At 51.0% G+C, this 22,057-nt stretch overlaps 8 protein-coding genes across 8 annotated transcripts; 3 read left to right on the plus strand and 5 right to left on the minus strand.

Moving 5' to 3' along the window:
* Positions 1 to 826: 826 nt before the first annotated feature.
* Positions 827 to 5,149, minus strand: ColSpa_06004 (nucleoporin NUP170; the record flags this gene model as incomplete). The annotated part of the gene is made up of 3 exons (XM_049272216.1): positions 827 to 1,540; positions 1,589 to 4,737; positions 4,801 to 5,149. The coding sequence occupies 3 exons, from the start codon at positions 5,147 to 5,149 to the stop codon at positions 827 to 829; spliced, it is 4,212 nt and encodes a 1,403-aa protein (XP_049128173.1).
* Positions 5,150 to 5,912: 763 nt separating this feature from the next.
* ColSpa_06005 (vesicle transport v-SNARE protein vti1) lies at positions 5,913 to 6,981 on the minus strand (the record flags this gene model as incomplete). Its single annotated transcript, XM_049272217.1, has 2 exons — positions 5,913 to 6,770; positions 6,838 to 6,981. The coding sequence occupies 2 exons, from the start codon at positions 6,979 to 6,981 to the stop codon at positions 5,913 to 5,915; spliced, it is 1,002 nt and encodes a 333-aa protein (XP_049128174.1).
* A 484-nt stretch (positions 6,982 to 7,465) lies between these two features.
* Positions 7,466 to 8,037, plus strand: ColSpa_06006 (ergosterol biosynthetic protein 28; the record flags this gene model as incomplete). Its single annotated transcript, XM_049272218.1, has 2 exons — positions 7,466 to 7,528; positions 7,585 to 8,037. The coding sequence occupies 2 exons, from the start codon at positions 7,466 to 7,468 to the stop codon at positions 8,035 to 8,037; spliced, it is 516 nt and encodes a 171-aa protein (XP_049128175.1).
* Positions 8,038 to 8,269: 232 nt separating this feature from the next.
* Positions 8,270 to 9,631, minus strand: ColSpa_06007 (galactose-1-phosphate uridylyltransferase; the record flags this gene model as incomplete). Its single annotated transcript, XM_049272219.1, has 5 exons — positions 8,270 to 8,490; positions 8,542 to 8,965; positions 9,061 to 9,185; positions 9,239 to 9,348; positions 9,531 to 9,631. 5 exons carry the CDS (start codon positions 9,629 to 9,631, stop codon positions 8,270 to 8,272), a joined length of 981 nt encoding a protein of 326 aa, XP_049128176.1.
* Positions 9,632 to 10,849: 1,218 nt separating this feature from the next.
* ColSpa_06008 (transcriptional coactivator HFI1/ADA1) lies at positions 10,850 to 12,602 on the plus strand (the record flags this gene model as incomplete). Its single annotated transcript, XM_049272220.1, has 2 exons — positions 10,850 to 10,942; positions 11,079 to 12,602. 2 exons carry the CDS (start codon positions 10,850 to 10,852, stop codon positions 12,600 to 12,602), a joined length of 1,617 nt encoding a protein of 538 aa, XP_049128177.1.
* Positions 12,603 to 13,501: 899 nt separating this feature from the next.
* ColSpa_06009 (uncharacterized protein) lies at positions 13,502 to 14,143 on the minus strand (the record flags this gene model as incomplete). Its single annotated transcript, XM_049272221.1, has 1 exon — positions 13,502 to 14,143. The coding sequence occupies one exon, from the start codon at positions 14,141 to 14,143 to the stop codon at positions 13,502 to 13,504; it is 642 nt and encodes a 213-aa protein (XP_049128178.1).
* A 2,760-nt stretch (positions 14,144 to 16,903) lies between these two features.
* ColSpa_06010 (uncharacterized protein) lies at positions 16,904 to 17,254 on the plus strand (the record flags this gene model as incomplete). The annotated part of the gene is made up of 1 exon (XM_049272222.1): positions 16,904 to 17,254. One exon carries the CDS (start codon positions 16,904 to 16,906, stop codon positions 17,252 to 17,254), a length of 351 nt encoding a protein of 116 aa, XP_049128179.1.
* A 1,571-nt stretch (positions 17,255 to 18,825) lies between these two features.
* On the minus strand, positions 18,826 to 20,719 carry ColSpa_06011 (lipase 2; the record flags this gene model as incomplete). Its single annotated transcript, XM_049272223.1, has 4 exons — positions 18,826 to 19,520; positions 19,585 to 20,044; positions 20,100 to 20,195; positions 20,261 to 20,719. The coding sequence occupies 4 exons, from the start codon at positions 20,717 to 20,719 to the stop codon at positions 18,826 to 18,828; spliced, it is 1,710 nt and encodes a 569-aa protein (XP_049128180.1).
* Positions 20,720 to 22,057: the final 1,338 nt, after the last annotated feature.

Raw genomic sequence — 22,057 nt, forward strand, 5'->3', positions numbered from 1 at the left:
TATGACTCGGCACACACTGGGCTCATAGACATCAATAGCCCCTCGAAGTGATGTAGCGAAAATTTCAGCGGTTAATGGAGTTGAATCACACGCTGGAGACAGGTGTGTTTGTTGTAGTGGTCCAAACCAATTTACATCTTTACGATGAACTATGGCTGAATAGAGCCGATGTAGTAGAAAACACTCTAAATCAGAGGGTTGTTGTTGTCGTCGTTGTTGTTTGTCAACATTTTGGCTTCCTTCATATCGACCCAAATGGCACAGAGAATACCAGAATGGTAGTAAACTGGTTTGTGTTTTGGGACGTGTCTGGAGTCTGAAGTCCGCCGTTTTATGAAGAAAGGAATGAGCCATCTTCTGTACATGCCTACATGATTGATGGAGATGAACTGGACAATGCATCGACAAGCTTCGACCAACGTTTAGGATGTCTCAAGATAGACAGTTGAAAAGGAGCAGTCGGCTATCTAGGTTTGTGACATCGCACACCGCCATGCAGGAATCACCAAACGAACGCCACGTGCCATCGAGTCACATTCTCGTAATCGGATCTTGGTGAATATCCAGCACCTGCGTGCTGGAAACGTGTTCATGAAAAAACACCAACTAGCCATCCAAAGCCTAAGCCTAAGCCTACATCGCCTGTCCTAGCCGCGCCCGGCAGACCCCCATCTCCCATCAAATACAAGGTAGTTTTGCTCTTATTCTTTATACACCTCCCAAGGCTCACTCGGAAAAGCAGAGGCCGCAATCAGTCTTCTTTCATTTGTCCCTCGTGGCTTTTTGAGAAGACTCCTCTTCCCCTAGTGCATTCAGTGTTCAGACATTACATGAAGCGCAAGCTTCCAGAAGGGCCCCTCTCAACGAGGCCATCCACGTCTCTTCGAACCGTCCGTAGACGTCTCCGTACCTCCGCCAAGTCCATGCCACCAGGGTTCGAACCGTGACCAGCAGGCGGAAGCGAGTTCTCGCATCTGCTTAGCAAGTCCTTGACCCAGGCACCGATGGCACCGTCTCCCTTCATGGAAGCACCACCCCGGCGCTTCACTTCGCGCTGCCAGACGTCTACAGCAAACACGATGAGCTCGATGATGCGGTTGCGATTGTTACCGCTGAAGCCATAATCTTGGGTGTCAAACACACTTTCAAGAACGCGAGTGACCATGTCGTGAGAGACGCCAAGGCTCAAGAACAGTTGCACGGGCCAGGTAGGGTCGGCGCCAATCTCGGCATCCTGGTGGTATTCAACGGCGTAACGACAGATTTCGGGAAGGAGGACGGGTACGGGAAAGATGAAACTGTCCAATGACGTCCGGTGGGCAATGTTCTGGACCTTGACAGACACAGATTCATAGGGTGAGGGAAGGACAGGAATGCCAGGTCCAGCTTCCTCCATCCGCTCAACCGCTTCCTCGTGGATCTGTTCGATAAGGCTGATCCAGGTCTGAGCGATAGTAGTCGGGTTACGGTAGTCAGCACTGTGGTAGATGAGGAGGCACAGATCATAGTAGTTCGCTTGATCTGCGTATTGGTTGAACAGCTTACAGGTGTCAGTATCAGTTTGCAACCAGGCAATGGGACAACTTACGTCTGATAACGATATCACCTGACCATCAAGCGCCTCCTCAATCTCCGCCTTCCGTTCGGGAGCGATGCGGCTGTCGGCCTTAAGCCTCTCTAACAAGTCGTCCTGGATGTTGGCAATATCGAGAAGTTCACTGACTTCGTGAGCAAGGACTTGCTGTTGTTGTCTACCGACACCAGCGGTGGCAACATTGGCATTGGCCTTCGCCTTGCTAAGGAGAGTGATTCTGTCCTTGATGCCGATATCGAAGTCGGATTGCGCAAGGTCGTTCTGAACCTGAGCGGCCTCGAAGTACCGTTCACGTTGCGTGTAGAATCTGCAGAGAAGGTCCGCGTGTTCGACGTTGGTTCTGGCAAGGCTCTGGAGATATGTGATGACGTGTGGTGATTCGATGGCGAGGATTCTGTCGGTCCATCCCTGCTCGATGTACCACTCGTAGAGATCAAAGTGGAAGACCTCATCATCCGAGTCGTTCACCACACTATAGGCTTCGAGGCGCTTGGTGCCAATTAGCGTCAGGCGGCCGTCGATGGTTTCAGGCTCCCTGCTTGATGCGGCATCCAAGTGCTGCAGAGCTTCGTGTATGAGTTCATAGCATTTCCGGCGTTCGGAGAAGGCGTTCGCGCGAGGATCATTACCAGGCTTGCCATCGTGAACCCATGAAAGGGCACTATTCCCTCTGTCCTTCTCGCGGGCAACGGTCAAGCAAAGTTGAATAGCACCGGCGTAGTACTTGAGCTCAATGTACTGAGATACGGCGTTGTGAAGGTTGGAAAAGGAGAGAGCGCCAGCAACACGCTCAAAAAGTCTCAAGCTTTCATGTAAAAGTGTGCGAGAAGGGTTACTGTTGAGCGGCTGCTCGGAAGCTCTCTTCAGCTGCTCTTGTGCCTTGAAGATGACAACATCGTCAGGGCTACAGAAGCTGCCGCATCGTCTGCGCAGAGCGTCCGCCACGGTCTCGACGTTGGAGCCACTCTCGATGTTGCGATTGACAATGGATTTGACAAGAAGCTTAGCCAAGTCCTTTCCGGGAGCTTGAGAGAACAGACCCTCGTATGTAAGGTTCCTCAACTCTTGTTGAGCTGTCGCGTCGAGTCTTGTGAAGATGTCACTTACACGCTCATCGAAAAGCATCAAGACGAAAGAAATACCCTCCGAAATGCTCTCCATCAGTTTCTGCAACGCGTGCAGCGCCTGATGCTCTGCCTGTAGAGCAACCTCCTCCTGCTTGCTGGCCACTCTCTGAAGGTCAGACGGACCAGAAAGACCTTGAATAAAACCCTTGTTTGCGTCAAGGAACCTGCGGAGGCGTTCCAACTGTTCCTGGATAGAGTGCAGTCTGGCAACAGGGACCATCGACTGAATTGCGATGCCACCAGCGGGATTTGCCGCAGCAGCAACGACATGGTTCTTCCATAGTGTACGAATGAGACGGGTAAGGTACACACAGAGCGCGTCATGTCTAGGAGATAGGCGAACAGAGGTTGCGTTGAGAGGCGTGCCGTCGGCCTCAGTGATGGTTGGTTGTCCGCCAAAATCGACAAACACGGTCCGAGCGCGGTCTTCTGTTGCCTGGTCGATTGCGCGCGTCGCGCCAGGTCTGGCATCCCCACCATGTCCGCAGGCAACTGCAAGGGCGCAAGAGATGGTCTCGACGCGGCCGTAGCGGGATATGAACTTTCTAGTCTCCATCTCCAAGCCTTCGTCGCCGACAGCTCCTCGTATGGCAGCAGCAAAAGTGTCTACCAGTCGGCGGCGGCGGATGATGTGAACGCCGGTGTTGGTGAGCACGGCAAACTCGGTGCTGGGCTCGTCGAATTGGACCGCGAGCTCGTTTCCGAAGCCGATGGGTTGCTTAGCGGCAGCAAATGGTTTAGTCACCAAACCAACATCTTCAGCTCTACTTCCAATATCAATCCAGTTGCCGTGCTCGTAGTACTTAAGCGCTGACGAGGACGAGTTTGCCTTGATACGGCCGGTCTCGGGTGCGGACACAAAGAGGAGGTCAATGTTGGGATCGTTCTCCTTAACAACGAAGTCCAAGAAGTAGCCCGGCGCAAACCTAGCTCCCATTCTGCTCAACTCCAATGCTCTCGAGCCCAGATCAATAACGACATCACCAGCGCTGTTGGTGCCGGAACGTCCGGGCTTGTCTGAAGGGGGAAACTTGATAAACTGGACTTGCATGCTCTGAGGAGGTGTGTTAGAAGAAACGCCACCGATCATGTACGAGGCGGAGCTTGTTGCACTGAGGAAAAGTCGACAACCGGTATTGGTAAGTGCCATGAGATGGAGCTTCGATGCTTCCCGAGAGGGAATGGCACTGATAGAAACGAAGGTCGTCCGGTCGTTGAGCAAAGGAGACTGTGTAATCATGTGAGTGATGTCGCGGAGACAGGCGTTCCTTTCCTTTTCGATAACCTTGGTGAGCTTGTTAGGCCCATCCATATGGTAGGTGCGAATCGTAGATCGTGTCGACAGGGTGTAGACCAGTTTCCGTGAGTCGTCAATCACGATGCTCTGTAGGCCTTCCGGAGACTTGTGCGCCCAAAAACCGCTCTGAAGGGTGACTACCGACGACCATCCGGGGTTGGTGTGGTTGATCTTGCCGCACCTGTTTGAGAACCACTTCTCCTCTTGCTGGTAGTAAAGTTCGTGGATATCGGTGTCGTTGCTACCTCCAAAGAAGATACGGCCGTCGGCAGTGCCAGCAATAACTCTTACATCAGTACCTCGGAGGGGGAGGTTTAACTTGGTGCTGTACAACGAGACAGTCTTCGTTCCTGACGGGGTGGGCTCGGCAGATAGACCAAGCAAGATCATCTCAGACGATGTTGCAACAACCAGAATGTGCGTGATGGTGTTGACGAAGATTCCGGGCTTGGGAGCAACAAGAGCAACGGCGTGAATCGTATGCGGTTGGTCCTCGAAACCGATGAGCTCGGGGTCAGGGTGGGTATAGTCCCAGAGGAAGAGCGAGTTGTCAATCACCACCCAAGCGTGGTTAATTTCGGCGAATAAGCCCATCAGAGTCTGGAGCTGGCCAGTATTGTAGTGGCTGAAGACCTGATTCGGAATCGGATACATCTGGGTCTTGTGAAAGGGCGCCCAGGGCGAGTCGAGCGTGTTAAAGTCATATTCGGACGACGCTCCTGCTACAAGGTTGTCAGTAATCCCGCATAGATGGAGTGGTATAGGCAGTTGGAAAGACTCACGTCTGCAGTATGAGTCTAGCTCGGGGTAGTTCTCGTCGGACTGGAGGAATTGATTGACCGCTTGGGCTGCTCTCGTGACAGGCGGGAGGTTCTGTTGAGGGGGTTGTGTCGAAGAAGCAGACACTAGTCCACCGCCTGTGCTCGTCGATGAGATTGTCGCGGGGGCCAAGCTCGATGCACCGACCAAAGCGCCGCTGCTTGCCGTCGTTGAGTTTCCTTGGGTTGTCTCGCCCTCCGTAAACAGACGTCGTCTGGTGGGCTCGTTGTCGCTGGCAAAGCGCGAAGCTGCGGGCGTATTGAAGAAGGCGCCTGGAACCGGCCGCACCGGGGTCATCTGAGGGTATGACATGTTTTCGATGGTCGAGCAGCAGGGGCGATCGAGTGACTGGCTGGCGGGCAAACGCGTCGCAAACTGGCAGCCAGTGATGGCGGATGAAGGTCGCGCTACCGAATCATCAACGGGTGGTGGCAGGCTGTTTCCTGTCAATTGGCGTGTTTTCGAAGGAAAGAAATCGGCAATCGCTTTTGCAATAACAGAGCTTTGCACAGCTCGAGCTGGACAAAGGAAAAAAGGAAGATATTAGGAGCTTCGGTGGCTCGGTGTGGGAAAGGTGAAGGTGTTTCGGGGCCAGGGCAGCACAAGTGCAGTAGCAAACAATTTCTGGAGGAGCTCAAGAGGCTGGGGCACCGGGCACTTGGAATTTTCGCGCCTGGGCCGCGCTAAGCCTAATTGGGATACAAGGCTGAATCTGACGTTTTCATAAGCTCGACATCAATGAGCTTGAGCTACAGTAGCTTGACAAACTAAGGTAATAAATGTTGTGTTACCCATTGACGTTGAAAAATCGTCTTATTGTTCTTTTAGTATCTTAACTTCATAGTTTTTACTTGCTCCACGATTATGATCCTTGTGTAGTCTATGATGAGCTGATTCTCACATCTACCTAAGTCATCGACGCCGGTCCATTGCTACTTTACGATATTCCTTTATAGCTATCGTATGCTACATTGAAGGATTCCTCATCCATAGTCTGCTTCACGCCAGAAGAGCTATCACAGTGCTGCATCATCAAACTGCAATTGTTTTCATTACCGTAACTCCTGGGCCATGTCTACTGCTTCTTTGCCTCGCGAGCGGCCTTTCTGAGGGCACGGTTGCGGATGTCGGCGTGCATCTTGAGATTGTACCAGATGGACAAGCTATGGGCGGCGCCAATAGTGCTCTCAACAACCCAGAGCATCAGTGCATGCGACCACCACGGTGTATAGGTGTAGGCAAAGTTCTGGTAGCTGCCGGAGCCAATTTTGCTCAGTGTCGCGCGGACAAAGTCCTTGGGCTTGGGAATCATAGCGCTCGAGCGGCGAACCTTGCTCATGGCGGTGGTGATGAGGTAGCTGAGAACGAGCTCGACGTCGACGCCCTGGGGCTTGAGCTCGGCAGCCAGAGAGCTGCTCCAGTGCTGGAGGAAGGCCTTGCTGCCGGAGTAAGTAGCTAGGTATGGGGTGGGCATCCAGCCTGCGAAGGAGCCCATGGTGAGGATGAGACCACGCTTGCGCTGCTGCATGATGGGGGCGATGACCTGCGTAGTCTTCAATGTGCCGAGGCAGTTGATGGCGACGATGCTCTGGAGCTCGCTGCGGGCTGTCTCGAGGAAGGGAACTGGGATGCTGTGGCTCTGGCCGACATTGTTGATGAGAATGCCCACGTCGAGGCCGTTGACGAGTTGTGCGAGTCTGTCATAGTCGGCGTCATCGTCGCGGGAGAAGTCCATGGCCAGCACCTTGACCTGGATCTTGCCCGAGAACTTCGCCTCGAGCTCGTGGGCGAGGGTCTCAAGCTTCGATTGTGTTCGGGAGACGAGGATAAGGTTGAATCCCTTGCTGGCGAGCTGGTAGGCAAACTCCTTGCCAAGACCGTCGGATGCACCGGTCACGACGGCCCAGGTGCCAGGCTTGCCATACTTGCGAAGCTGTTGCGAAGTTTTATTTTAGCACCACATCTGCCAGCAGTCGGGAGGTGTGGATGGGAATGCTTACACTAGTTCCACTGAGCAGAAAGACTCCAAGTAGGAACTTGACATAGCTTAGGGCCTTGGAGGTGAGGAAGAGAGCGCCAATGCCAGCGAGTAGAAGCTGGACAGGTTGAGGCACGTATGCCAGGTTATCAGTCAAGCCTGCCATCGTGTGTTATCGTCACGGCTCTCGGTCGATGTATAATGTTTGCTGAGAGAAACAGGACGAAGAGTGGAGGACGATGCTGGCGACCTCAAACTTGCGTCTCGTCTGTGGGATAACTAAGAACAGCACAGACAAAATGTTGGGATGCGCAAAGGTTGGAAAATGCATGTTCAATTCCCACCAGCCACGCCTCGGCACCTGCCTCAATTGTTGAACTCTCTGCCCCCTCTGAGAGAGCTTTGACCAACCAGTGGGGAAGCGGGCCTGGTCAGCCACACCTGTCAATCTCGAGCCACAGAAGCTAGCATTCGTATTCGGATACAATGCAGCAGCCGACCAGAAGCTTGGGGCATTAATTATTTACGGCCAAGACTTTGGATAGCGGCAGTAATCCAATTCTGCCTCGTGTTTGCGCCACAACTTCCCTCCTGTAGCTTACGACTTTTGACACGATTCGAGCTTCAGAAACCTCAGAAGACCAGTCACAATGGTGTCCATCGCCGATCTCCTCCCTGAAGCGAAGGGCATTTTGCCCTACTATATGCTCCTCGTAAGCACCTAAGCCGTGGCATTCGCGATCTTGTCACTGACTTGGGCGGCTTCTAGCTCTCTCTGATCTCCATCGGCAACTCGGCGCAAAACCTCATGACCCTGCACTACTCGCGCCGCCTTTACGACGGCAAATATGTCCGCAACACAAAGCTTCCTGTCCGGTCCGAGAAGTTCAACCCAGAGGACTCGGTGAACAAGTTCGTGCCCGCTCCCGCTGGCGCGACCGATATCGTTGATCAGGCGACGCCCCTTGCGGCCCGCTGCTTTGGCACCTGGACATTCCTCACTAGCATCGTCCGTCTCTATGCTGCTTACCATCTTCAACATGCGCATATGTACGACCTGGCCATGTGGACATACGTTGTTGCGCTGGGTCACTTTGCCAGCGAGCTGTTCGTCTTCAAGAGCATGTCTTTCGGCCTGCCGCAGTTCTTCCCCTTTACTCTGGCTACTACTGCCTTGATTTGGATGCCATTGGTCCGTGATTTTTATGTCGACAGGCCGTAAAATGTCCATGGAGGACCACAGTGTAATAAAATATGGACACAAGAACATGTTCATAAGACTTTCTGTACATAGGCTGCGGCGTCGGCGTAGGTGCAGGCGTGGGGATATTGATGCCATCGACACGGCCATGGAGATTGTGTTAGGATGAGACAACAAAAACGTATTAAAATGAACGAGGAAGATTGCATTTCAATATTGCAGTTGCATAGCTGTTTTGCTCTTTTCTATCCTACTAAATCGCCTTGCGGTATAATTCACCGCCGGTTGCCCGGAGCCGAGCGGCGGCCTGTTCGGGAGTGATGTCACGCTGAGGCTCGGCCATTAGCTCGTAGCCGACCAGGAACTTGCGGACGGTAGCAGAACGAAGCAGAGGCGGGTAGAAGTGCATGTGGAGGTAGCTGTTCTCGGCCTCCTCCTCGGTGGCGTCGAGAGGTGCTTGATGAATACCAGAGCCTGTCGTATCGTTAGCTGCCGGGCACTCTGACAGGTCTTGGACCTACTTACTGTAAGGAAAGTGCGTCTCAAAGAGATTGTCATATCTCCTTGCGACCTCCTGAATGGCTTCGGCAAACTGCAACCGCTCTTCAGCGGACAAGTCCACAAGGGCACGAACGTGCCTCTTAGGCAGCACCAAGACCTCGAACGGCCATATGCCCCACCAGGGGACTACAACAAGGAAGTGCTCGTTCTCAAAAACGGTGCGTTCCTTCTTCTGCAACTCAACCTTGACGTAGTCGGCCAGCAGGTGACGTCCAGCGTGCTGGTTGCGGTACTTAGCCATCTGCGTCAGCTCAGTACCGGGCTCCTCTGGCATTGTGGACGTCGTCCAGATTTGGCAATGCGGATGCGGGTTCGAACATCCCATAGCAGCGCCCTTGTTCTCGAAGATCTGCATGTATCGCAGGGTGTGCTTTGGCGGGGCACTGTGCTTTCGGGGGTTGCAGCGGGGAGTTCAAGGGCAGCGGCGACCTTAGAGAGGGGATTCGAGGGGGAGAGGTGGGAGGCATAGATGTGCGTCCATACGTCGATGACGGGGGCGATCTCTTGGGTGGTCATGTCGGCAAGGGTGACGTGATGCTTCTCGGAGAAGGTGAGCACGTAGCATTTTCCTGTGGCCGCTTCGGCGCGGAGCAGCAACGATGCGAGGTCTAGTGCATTGTTAGATATGCTCAGCTCTACAAGGTCTTGCGAAGCGGCATACCGTCATCTTCTGTCTCTGGCTTGTACTCAGCCTGCTCCTCCTTCACGGCGCTGTAGTCATTGACGAAGACAAAGGTGTTCTTGTAGTCGGGATTTGAGCCACCAGCCGCTCTGGGATTTCGGGGGCAAAGGTAACACTTGTAGAAGTCAGCCTATGACCAAGGCCTCTTTGCGATCATGGATGAATTGCCTTAGGGTCGTATTCAGGAAGCGTCGTGGTGGACGGTCCCTCCTGCTGGCCTCTGCCCGTCTCAGCGCATGTCGCATCACAAGTTTAGTTGGCGCATTCTTACTGCCAGGGGCGCTTGGTCCGGTGGGGGGAAACTAGCAACCAAGTGCCCTTCAACGGGTTGTACCGTCTGTGGGAGATGTCGTCGAGGATCTTTTCAGGCATTGTGGCTGCGTGAGATGGCGGTTTGAAATGAAGTGTGTTGGTGACGGCGGGGTAGCTTTGCGGCAAGAAGAGGGGATTTGAAGTGCCGCGACCAGTACAGCCCTACGTGACAACTCAAAAACTGGAAGACGGATATGCTCAAATAATGCGAGATATTATTTTAAACAGTCACGTTGTTCGTCCTTCTGCGAGGCTAACTAAGAATGGACGAGACTCCAACCCTCGGCCGCGAGCTGCCGAGTGACAGACGGACCGATGAAGCTACCACAAAACAGCTCATTAAAGTGACGTCTTATCCCTGCTTCGAGGATTTCACGCCAATGCCTGTTGGGGTTGTTGGAGAGGTTGGAGAAGATGATGGTGGGAGGGACCGATGAAGAACCCCGCGAACCCCACCATTGAAAAGCGCGCCATTCTCGTGCGGGCGGCTTTATGCGCTGTAAGATGAGCGGCGGGAAACCGGCGGAAAGCTCAAACCTCGGAAGAACGTCATTGTGGGACAAAAGATCGAGGTAGAAGGGTAGATTTGTTGAAGGACCTAGACAAGAAATGGATGAGAGGACAAATTTCCAAGATGCTCCAATCGCCCCGCGGCTGCTTCAGCTTCTACAATTCGCAATGTCTGCAAATTGCACCCAAACCGCTAGGGTGCGATGGTCGCATAGGTATCTTGGCCGTTCGGCTGCAGACAAATGGTCCATGTGAAAAGACAGGCCAGGCATTAGTCCACAGTCCGACTGAGAGCAGCGGGGATGGCGGAGCCGGTAAACAGTAGCGGGCTGAAAGACGAAGGGTGCAATCTAAGATTAGGTAACCATACGGGCTGGCTGTGGCACAGGTAGGTCTCGAGCAAGCCACTTCTGTGGCATGTCATGATGGCCCGAGCGCCGGAGAGACTTCGGGACAACCTTCGCCTCCAAGTCCCACCTTCGATCCCCGGATTGCATTCGGTTGGAACCTAGATGCGTTTTGGTGTTTCCGACGGCCAACCTTGGAAAATAATCCATGGCAACGCGCGCGCCTCACCATCCGAAACCCATCGATATCATCAACGAATCTCGCGTCCGCATCGGCTATCACCCATAGCCTACACCGAATTGCCAGGTGCTTGCCGATAAGCTCACCGTATGCCTTCTCCCGCATCACAATAACTCGGCCGTCGTCGGATCAGCCTGACCAGGGGCTGGCCTCCACGTCTCCACCGCAGCCCTGGACGAAATGGGCGTCATCAGAAAGAAAACCGTCACCCGAGGCGGCGAGGGCGGTGTCAAGTATCATTGCGATATTTGCTCTGTAGACATTACATCCACGGTAAGTCCTCTGTTGGTTTTGCCACGACCGGCTGGGTTGCGCCGTGCTGCTGAGTTCCGGCGCAACACGGGTCGGAGGGTAGTCGCGCACCGCATGTTGCGCACCACGCTAACGGTCCACCTTATCGTATCTCTAGGTACGCATCAGATGTGCACATTCTGCTTGCAACGAATACGATCTGTGCGTCCAATGCTTCTCTCAAGGGAAGTCCAGCTCGAACCATAAGCCCGAAACACATCCATATCGGGTCATCGAACAAAACTCGTTCCCCATCTTCGACCGTGACTGGGGAGCCGATGAAGAACTGCTATTGCTAGAAGGCGCGGAGATATATGGCTTGGGATCATGGGCCGACATTGCCGACCACATTGGCGGCTTTCGCCACAAAGACGAAGTCCGGGATCACTACCTCAAGGTCTACGTTGACTCCCCGCGATTTCCGCTGCCGAAACGATGCAGTCCCCACGATATGGACCTGGCGAACGAAATCTCTAGAGAGGATTTCCAAGCCAAGAAGAAGCGCAGAATAGAGGAACGGAAAGAAGCTGCCAAAAATGCGCCGACATTACAACCCAAGACAAAACCGACTGCCTCTGTACCATCATGCCATGAAATCCAGGGTTACATGCCTGGCCGCTTGGAGTTTGAGACAGAATACGCGAACGAGGCAGAAGAAGCAGTGCAGCTTATGCAGTTCGACCCGGGCGATGGCCTCAACCCCCGAACAGGCGAACTGGAGCCGGAAATGGAGCTGAAGCTGACGGTCATGGACATCTACAACTGTCGTCTGACGCAGCGTGTGGACAGGAAAAAGGTCATTTTCGAACACAACTTGTTGGAGTACCGTGAGAACACCAAGGTGGAAAAGAAGAGGAGTAAGGAAGAGAGGGATCTCCTGAATAAGGCCAAACCGTTTGCGCGGATGATGAACCACGATGACTTCGAGAGCCTGTGCCAAGGCCTGATCGATGAGCTCAATCTACGGCAGGCCATCCAACAGCTCCAGGAATGGCGAAGCGTACGTATTGGCGATTTACGCAGCGGAGAGAAATACGAAACAGAAAAGGCCCAACGAGCACAGAAAGCAATACCTATGGGATCTATGGACAGGGACCGGTTGGCCTCGGCGCAGCGTTCTAAGGCGGCTGCTGTGCCAGATCCCCCGAGCGGTGCCGCCTTGCTGGTTGCGCCCGAGCTGCCTATCCGGTCGGCGCCGGCCCCCGACGGGACAAATGGTACCATACCACCCAAGGGGCTCAACGGCGAAAGCAAAACTCAGGCTAATGGTATTGCCAACGGAGCTGATACCAACGGCACGGTCGTTGTCGCCAACGGTGCGGGTTCTTCGGGCCCGTCGGGCCCTGTCACACGACAGAGGTACATGGCCGCGGCCCTGCCCGGTGTCACGCCACTTCAGCTCACACAGGACGGTGCACCAGACTTGCATCTCCTCACGCCGGAGGAGGCTAAGCTCTGCGAAGTAGTACGGCTGCAGCCGAAGCCGTACCTGATGATCAAGGAGCAGATCCTCAAGGAGGCGCTCAAGAGCAACGGCACTCTCAAGAAGAAGCAGGCAAAGGAAATCTGCAGGCTTGACTCGCAGAAGGGGGGTCGCATATTCGACTTTTTTATCAATGCTGGATGGGTCGGTCGGGCGTAGACGAGGGTGCAACTGTGGCCTGGGGGCGAGTTGGTTTGGTTTTCGGACTTGAGATTTTCGCTGGGAGCTTGGCTTTGGCGTTGCGTCAAAAGGGGTGACGGGTAGCTCCGTTTCTTGGAGTAGGGCGTCATAGAATATATTAGGGAGCTTGTTTAGCTATCGCGTATGAAGATACCAATGCACGAACGCAGGGACCGATGCTCAACATTCTCTGATTGAAACTGTCTAGCAAATTCAAATTTTGGATTCCCGGTGCTGTGGGACAACTTATTGTTGTCTGTCAGTCTGTAAAACATCCGAGCACAACAAAAACACTCACCCGTCAGTATCATTCAACCATTGAGACGGCTTCCATATATGCGGAAATGGTGAAGGGTCTTTGAGACTATCAGTATAATGTTAATTGTTGCGAAGAGCATATATGGAACCCTTTCCAAACCATCCGGTTGCCCTTAGATCATGCTTACTGTGTGTGGCACGTGCTTTTTCATGAAGGCTATGAGTATGATATCCCATGTCACATTTACAGAACGTTCCACGTTTGCCTGCTTAGGCAGCCTGAACCATGTATAAGGTTGCGGGCTGGGTCCGCCCACATTCTCCCCATTTAAGGCCGTCAGTACTATCTGCAACACCCCTGAACTCATGACATGGAATAGCCACTGCTTCTACAGCGTAGGGCGACGATACTTTGGTTGCGATGTCTCATGAGAAAACAAGTCATGGATTATCAAATGGGTATATGCACTCCTTAAAGCTAAGTATACAAGTAATGCTGAGCCCTCAAGACATAGCGAGGCCCATTACAAACGACCGCCCAAATCCTTTTTCTAACCCAAAATTGATCCTTGATGGGCTCGCAGCCTCGAGTTTCTTGCGTCATCATAACAACGTGACGTCTACAGCATGACAGCGCCGACGAAGCCGGCGGCGGCGGCGGCGGCGGCAACGAGCAAGCCAGTCTCACGGGGCGCAGCGGCAGCGGGGGATGCGGTCGTAGAAGCCGCCTCGCCAGAAGCAGTAGCGCCAGTAGCCTCACCGGTAGAAGTACCGGTGGCCGTTGCAGTGGCGGCGGCGGTGCCGCTGGCGGCGTCCTGACTAGTAAGGGGCGCCAGCGCAGTCGAGCAAATGGCGGTACCGTACTCGGCGAGCACGGCAGAGAACGCAGGCACGTCGCTGCAGGCGGCCCAGAGCGAGCGGATTTCGGTGATGTGGGCGTCCTGCCAGGACTGCAGAGCGGAGGAGTAGGAGGTAATGACCTGTCCCACGGAGCCCGTGACGGAGGGGAAGTTGCACGGGTCGGTGACCTGCGGGATGTTGACGTTGCTAGCGGTGGCGAGCTCCGAGGGGAGCTGGGGGAAGTCGGAGGTTATGGTGGCGGCCACGGCAGCGACGCCGATGCAGGCCGCTTCATCGCGGGCATCGAGAGCCTCGAAGCCGCGGCGGAAGTTCTGGAGGAAGGAGCCGGAGATATCTTGGATGGCCAGGGCGCCAGTGACGGCGGCGGCGACGAGGAGCTTGGACTGCATCTTGGCTTTCATGGTGGTGTTGTAGTAGCCTCGGCTGGGAAGAGTTGTACCTGGACGAGAGAGCTGGAAGACTAGCAAAAGTCTTCAGAGAGCTGCGACGAAGGTTAAAGATGGTGCTGAAGAAACGAAACAGAAAGATCAATTCCTTGGGTGAAGCATGCCCTTTAAGCATTCGCGACCTTCCATTTGTTGACACCCCCCTGCTCCATACATTCTTCCCAGCGCTTGTCCTCCAACACAATCACCCACACACAGTAATACACCGTGGACCTATCCGACAGTGCTTCTCAGCGTCCTCAAAGCTGACCCGCCGATACGACAGTCTAAGCTCACCTGGCAAGCCTGGCCATGTCAGCCCCTTGATTCGGTTGGAGCTGGATCTCTTGGGTGCAGCGCCTGCGCCTGCTGCCTGCAGCGCGGTGATGTAATGATCGACTCCTATTACCGTGGCACATTGGATCGTAGGATTCCCTCATTGTCACTAGGCTACTGGTTGCATTGCCCAACTGGGTGAGACGCATTCAGAAGGGGGGCGAATAAGGGGAAGGGAGGGAGTTCGTGGCCTCTCGGCACACGGAAGCGCGGCATGTAATTGTCAGGAGCTGACGATTGAACTGCTGCTTACAAGTTAATACAACTATCCAAGCTGGCTGGAAGGTCCTGTCAAGCAGAAGCAGGGGCCGCGTGCTGCAGGACGCGATATTAAAACTTTACCTGATCTAGGGTCGAACCCCCTCCCCTGTCGTTGTGCGGAAGTGCGAGAAGCTCCCCCGGATGGGAGCGGTCCGGGCGCCTTTGGAGCTGGGATTACTCATAGGAGGCATTGCATTTTTCCTCAGGCCCTAAGCTGGACAGGGATCAGCTCCGAAGCACCTACTCCCTTACCCCTGTACCCCTGGCCTCGCGAAGCTTCACATTGGGATGGCGGAGAGTTCATGGAGGTTCCATGTTAAGTGGTCCAAGTAGGCACTCAGGCACTGTCTCTGTCAGCCAAGGGAAACGTTGTGAACCCTCTGACGCCCAAGATTGCATGGACCGCTCGGAGCATTCATTGATGGAGAATCGAGATGTGTCAAGGCGATCTGATTAGCCGGGGGAACGACAGGATGGAGTACGGTTCCATAACTATTGGGAAGGATTGGATATCTCTGGGGACATTGGAGCTTCGCTCTGACACGCAACCCCCGGTCAGCATTATCTTTCATCAACTGATTCAGACAGGAACACTATCAGCATGGCAACGTTGGGGACGGCTTCGTTGTGTGGCTGAAGCAACATCCACAACCCACAGAAGGATGTCTTGGGCAGTGGAAAGTGTCTGGGCTGAGGTCAATGCAGCCTGGGCAAGGAGGAGTTATCGGAGAACCAGGGTCTGGCCGCACGTGGTGCCGCATCCGATGTAGGCGCGCGAACGGCTATCAACAGGTAGGTTTTGCCACAATGCCGCAGTTGTTTCTTTTTGCAGCTTATATTTTTCTCTACAGTTGGACGACGCAACTAGCGTCATCTTTTGGAGTACTTCATTGCTCGCTAAAAGCCATCTTGATGGTTTTGTTAGCGATAGAAAAGGGCACTGCCTCGCTAAGTGGTATGGACGCGTTGCTAGCGCTTACGGTGACATCTGGATGGTAACTCTTGCTCGGCCTACTTGTGCGTGCCGGCTTGGCCAACCAGGATCGTCCGTCGTTCGACATGACTCTTGTGAGAACTTGCATGTCAAGGATTCGCTCAAAAGGGGAGCGCTGATGTCGATCCTGATGTTTGGTCAAACAAACCACACTGCGTTCCAATTCTTGACGCTTTTCAACTGAATTAAGTATTCCAAGCTGAGCTGGTAAGTGAATTATAGTGCACTCCTTTTATGAGGTTCCACTGCCAAACGCGTGCACCGGGCAACTGCAAGTCTAAGCAGTTGGGGTATATCCCACAGTGGATGTCTGTTATCCAGATGCAAGACACGTGAGGCCAAAGACGATGATAATCGTCAGTGGTGTTTGACATAACTATTATCAAAGCAATGGAGCAAAAAAGCCCTTTACTTAATTTAGAGATTGCACCTGCATCTCGGGCTGTTTCTGCGGGCTTTCGGCAAATCTGCATCTTTCAAACTTTCAGGAGAGCCGCGCCATCAGCCAGTGACCATCCAAGGCGCGTAAACCACTTTTCTGACCGTCCAGCCATTCGATGATCGGCCTTCGGTAGGGCTGACATGTATTAGGACGTAGATACATCATTCGACCGGACTACCGTGATTTGGCGACACAACAGCTCAGCTTCCGTTCTGCTGACATGCAAATTCGCACCGGCGACGTCGAAGTCCCCGCAATGTCCGGCGTGCAACTCTAGCGTTGCTGTTTAAAAGTGGCCGAGAACCCAACAAGTGCAGCTCGTAACGTTTTCAACCCCCAAATGTGCGCTAGACCGTAAACAATATAAAGAGCAGTTTCAGTATTAAGATTGCCCTTTGTTGGCTCTTTGCGGCCTTGGCGCAGGGCCACACAATCATCAGCTATCCGGGATGGAGAGGCAACACATTCATCACAAATGAGACATACCCCTTTGGGATGCAATGGACTTGCCCGTGTACGTCATACACAAATCTTGAGTTACGAGGAGCCAGATGCGGAAAGTTATCTCACCCAAAATCTCACTGCGCTGACATGGAAATGAAGGTGGAGGACTTGGCGTAACACAAAACCGAACTTACTGGCCAATCGATGGCGGCGCCATCGCCGTGCAGCCAGGCTGAACGCGGGCCACAAGACGGCCCTGATGTATATCAACATCGGGCTTGGCGAGGAGCCAAAGAACTACACAACGGTTATGGTACCCAGGTTCCTTCTAACAGGTCCGACAAACGAGGAGTATGAGGGCACGTTCTGTCTTCCAAAAGTTCCCATCCCGAAGGGTGCGACGTTGAGGGAGGGAGATATGGCATCAATCCAGGTTGTCCAGGCTGCACAGCATGGTGCTACACTCTTTAGCATAGGCGCTCCTAGACCCTTCAACCAGGGAGACAGACACCGGATGATTGCGTCGGGACTGACCAAGAGATGGTGTGTCGACGTCATTTCCACGGAAGACATGTCTACGGTTCCGCAGGTGACAGGTGACAGTTGCTAATTTTAGGGTCGAAGCCGCGACTCTTGAGACAAACTCTTCGCCGATCACCGATCTTTCTACAGTGACGACTGTGTCCCCAACTCCATCCTCGACAAGTGGTGCTTCTCGAACCAAAAATGAGATATTAGGGTAGCTGAGCCTGCTGTTGCTTGTATAGGTCTTTATGGCTGGAAAGGGTGTGGGCATCTAATATGCCAATTCCATATTTTTGACCGCATTGGTATGATTTGATGGGCTTATCCTGGATAAGCTTGGGACGATCACCATCAATGAACGCATTGATGTCACACTGAGATTACCAAAGTCTGAAATTTAAGAGGCTTATCATGGCTGGTTTTTGGCTTCGCCCACATTAAATGTTATGCCACAGACGTTCCTTTTGTTTCTAATCGAGTATTTGCATCATCTTTAGACTTCTGGGTGTTATTACTGGCATTTGCGCGTGATAAACTAAAATAAGGAAACATAGAGAAAAAAAAGAATTCGGAAGAATTTGAAGTAGCTGCTGATATTTTCTCGAAGTGAACGGGTCGACATTGAATATGAAAAGGTAACAGGTTGCGGATGCAGTGTCAAGACACTCCAGATCGTGTGTCTGCCGTCTGGTTGCGGAGAGCGGAAGCAGGAGGAGACAATGGAGTCCAGAACAATGTTTCTTTTGTACTTCTTGATGGATCCAGCACTCGTGCTCGAGGAAAGGAATGGTTCTGTGAGATGAAACAGACTGACAGAAGTTCGACCTTTTGGATACCTCTACCATGATAAGCCCTCTGGATATTGAACAGAATTTCCATTACAAAGCACTTAATGTATTCCCACTGAGGTGGAGGGGAGGGGGATAAAACCTGTACCTGTACGGAATCAGAATAAGTTAAGGGTGAGTGATGCAGCTATACCAGGGCTGATCATTATTAATCGCTTGACTTATTCAGCATAGGGCGAGCAAGACTCGATCTCAAACAAGTTAGGAGAGACTCCCATTTCAGAACAATACACACTGTTACTAGTCACTTTTTCGGTTGAGATGCTAAGACTATACGAGGCCATATCAGTCCCATTTTCCAAGGGTCAAGTGGCTTAGGGATCCGGTAACTCCTTTCCAAGTCTTCAGCCTCAATGCTCAATGATTAGAAACATTCGTGTCTCGTCATAGAGGCTTCAGAGATGCACCAATATGATATTTTATGATTATTTTAGATTTTTGATGATCTGCTTGCGAAAAAGTTCGAATAACGCTACCTGCATTAATTATAGGGATTCAGAAGTGTCCAACAACATTTTGGCCTCAACTCTAAGCGAGAGGCTTTTCCAATCGTGAAGGGGTAACGCAAATCTTCCACCTCTACAGTGAACGATCATTCGATCAATACGGAGCAAGAAAGATTTAGACAGTATTGAGGTTCTCAATGTAAAACATCGTGGGATGCCTTATGCAATACAAGGGGACCGCAAAGCTTGAGAAGAAGATAATGAACGCTATGGGGTTATTTCCTCATTGAAATTCGAATCCATGCTCATCTTAACCCTACTCTATGCACACAAAAAAAGGCCTACCGTACTCTTGAAGCGCCTTAATGATCCAGCTTGTCTGGGTTTGCTCTCCAGTACTCGATGGCCTCTCTCCTGATGTCATCTCTCTCGATGTGTGTTTCCTTCGGGTTTACCCTTACTTGCCAGCCTAGACCATCGGAGCCTGGCGCCTCATAATTGATCCAGTCAACGGCATTGGTTGCCTTCAATGGATTCGGGTTGCCGCTGACAACAAAGCTTGCGTAGTATCTGGCAAGCACTGTTCCAGCTTCAGGATATTGTGTACCCGGCTCAGACCAAGCGTAAGAGACATCGGCACCATGTGAGATACCGAGGTAAGGAGAGATGCTGTTGTTAGTGTTCCAGTGCATCTTCCACACCGGAAGACCCTCCGCTGAAAGGCGAGATGCGACATCTTGCGCAACGCTGATATATGTGGTATCACCATAGGCGTCAGATAGCCTTGTGAACTGAGCAGATTGTCCCCTGGAATCCACATATGGAGATTCGGGATTCGTTTGCGGGTCGGGGTACAGGCGGTCAAAGATCTGCCTATCGCTCTCGTTGAGGTTCGGATACAAGTTGGAAAGCCAACCCCAGGCTTCCTCATCCGTGGTCAAGTTTGTTGGCGCATACATGCTACCCTCGTCGGTGTTGAAAGATATCAGAGCAGGTAGGCGGTTCCACAAGCCCAATTCCCAGGTTTTGGAGGAAAGGCGCGGAATGATAGCAGCGTCTAGAGAAAATGGCGTGTCAGTCTTAGAAGGATCTGTAAACACAATGGCAAACTGGGCACTTACTAGAAACAGCTTGGAAAGGATGAGTGCCGTTGAATCGGTATTCAGCCAAAAGGCCAGTCGCTGTCTTCTCAATGAGTTCAACGTCAACTGCCCTCAGACACACGAGCTGTGCCTCAGCAGTCTCGTTGATCTGACAACCGACTCGTTCAACAAACTGCTCAAACTGCTTCACAGTGAGCGGATCTGATGCGTTGGGGAAGGCGCGGCCAGTCGGTCCACCTGACTGGAAAATAGCCTGTTGAAATAGTTCCTCCCCAGGGATGAAGGGGTTTTGGTAGTGAAAGCCAACTGAGTGCGCACCGGCTGACTTGCCTCCCAATGTAACACGCTCTGGGTCCCCGCCGAATGATGAGATATATCGGTGAACGAAACGGAGAAGTTGATGCTGGTCCTGAAGACCGAGGTTGACATTACCAAGTTCCGAGAAAGCGGGGGAAGCCAGGAAACCAAGAGCGGCCAGCTAAGAACAAGCTATTAGCACGAGTAAAGTAGTAAGCGGTCAACAATGGACTCACTCTATAGTTAAAGGTCACGACGATGAGTGCCTCCGGCGAAGCCGCGACAAATGAAGCGCCATCAAAGATTATGCCAGCACCATTGCGATAAAGACCCTAACAAGCTTGTTAGTGACACAAGTTGGCAGGTAGTCGTTCAAGAAGGAAGCGAATAAGCTCACTCCATGAATCCAGATCAGAACAGGAAGCTTCCTGTCCAGGCTTACACCAGAGGGCCTGTAAACGTTAAGATTCAAACAATCTTCGCCATATTCCAGCTCAGTCTTGATATAAGTAACCAAGTTTGAGTTCCCTGGCTCTTGGGTACAGACTTTGCCGTAGGACTTGGCTTCCCGTGTTCCATTCAGCACAGGAGGCCACTCCACTGGACTAAAGCGGAGATTGCCGACAGGCTGCTCTGCGTAGTCGATGCCATACCATACGTCAACGGGTGCCAAAAGAGGGTAACCAGATGTGGTCGTGTTGAGAGTTGTTCCGGCAAATGAGCCATATAATGGCAGGTGGATGGTTAGAGAGTTGTTAGAAGAGACGGTGACTCCGTAAGCGAACGATGAGAGCAATATGGCGCCAAGGAGGCTGGCCTTCAGCCAAGAGCCCCCGGAGGTGCACCATAGCAACATGATAGTGACACAACTCTAAGCTTGATTGACTGAGAGATATGCAAACCGGTAACCAAAACAACCTTGACGAAGACTTCCAACGCAGCGATCTAGTGCTTCAGCTTCCTCCCCTTTTATAAAAAGTTGCATTCAAAAACAGCCAAGAGCCGATTTCGCACCGATGTATGACCTCTCTGGCTATCGGTATCCTTGTAAGTCCCACAGCGAATTTACAGAACCCCGCTTGAAATCGATCGCGCAAAACCACGTTGGATGACGGGATCTTAACGGTCGCCATCTCTAGAAATAACACACTCAGCCGGGGTAGGAACATTGTGGGGGATGAGATAAGGCAACAAAAGACTAGGGAGTTTTTATTCAGATTCTCAGGCTGGTAGAGTGGCGCTGCATTTAGGGCGTGATCGATGACTGCAGTAAGAACTGAAATATGCAATAAGAATTTCAAATATGTAATAACACTAGCCACAAGTACCCTCTGAACTCAAATTGTGTTACACTAGGCCTAAAACAGGAGGGTATATTATGATTATAGTTCTAGATTATAGAACCTTATGTTATTATATATTTACTATATACTTTAATAAAAAGAGACTTTATATAATATAAATTATTAGTTATTTTTTATTTTTTTATATAAATTCTTATTATATTTAAAACTTATATTAATATTACTATAGTTATTATTATACTTTAAAAACTACTTTTTTATTACTTATTACTATAATTAATTATTATAAATAATTTATTATAAAATTTAATTATTTTATTATAATAGTTATATTTAGTATTATTATAGTAGAATATTAAGCTAATAAAAATAAAAATAAGAAAAAGGTTATTAATAATAGTAGTACTATAATTATATACTAAATATATTAGAAGCTTTTTTTTAGTTTAAACTATTGTTTTTTATACCTCTTTTATTTTAGTAAATAGTAATTTTAAGTATTATTAAGATAACTTATAAATAATATACTTCTATAGTTATTTTAAAACCTCTTTATTAAATAAAAAGTATTTATTTATTTATTTATTTTATTTTATAGTAGTAATCTTAGCTAATAAGCTATTATTTACTTTTTTTATATTAGTTAATTAACTATATTTTTAGTCTAGAATAAAGTTTTATTATACTTTATAAAGCTTTATAAGGTATATATTATTTTTTATAGAAAAGCTAAAGTCTTAGGAGAAATTAAAAGTAATAAAAAACTAAGTAAATACTTTACTAGTTATATTAAAGTAATTAATAGTATACTTATTAGTGTATATATTTCTACTATTACTTAGAGAAAATAGTATAATTAAAAGAGAATAGTTTCTTAAAATGTTTTTATT

The sequence above is a fragment of the Colletotrichum spaethianum genome, assembly GCF_022836535.1.
Source record: "Colletotrichum spaethianum MAFF 239500 DNA, contig13, whole genome shotgun sequence".
NCBI classification, from domain to species: Eukaryota; Fungi; Ascomycota; class Sordariomycetes; order Glomerellales; family Glomerellaceae; genus Colletotrichum; species Colletotrichum spaethianum.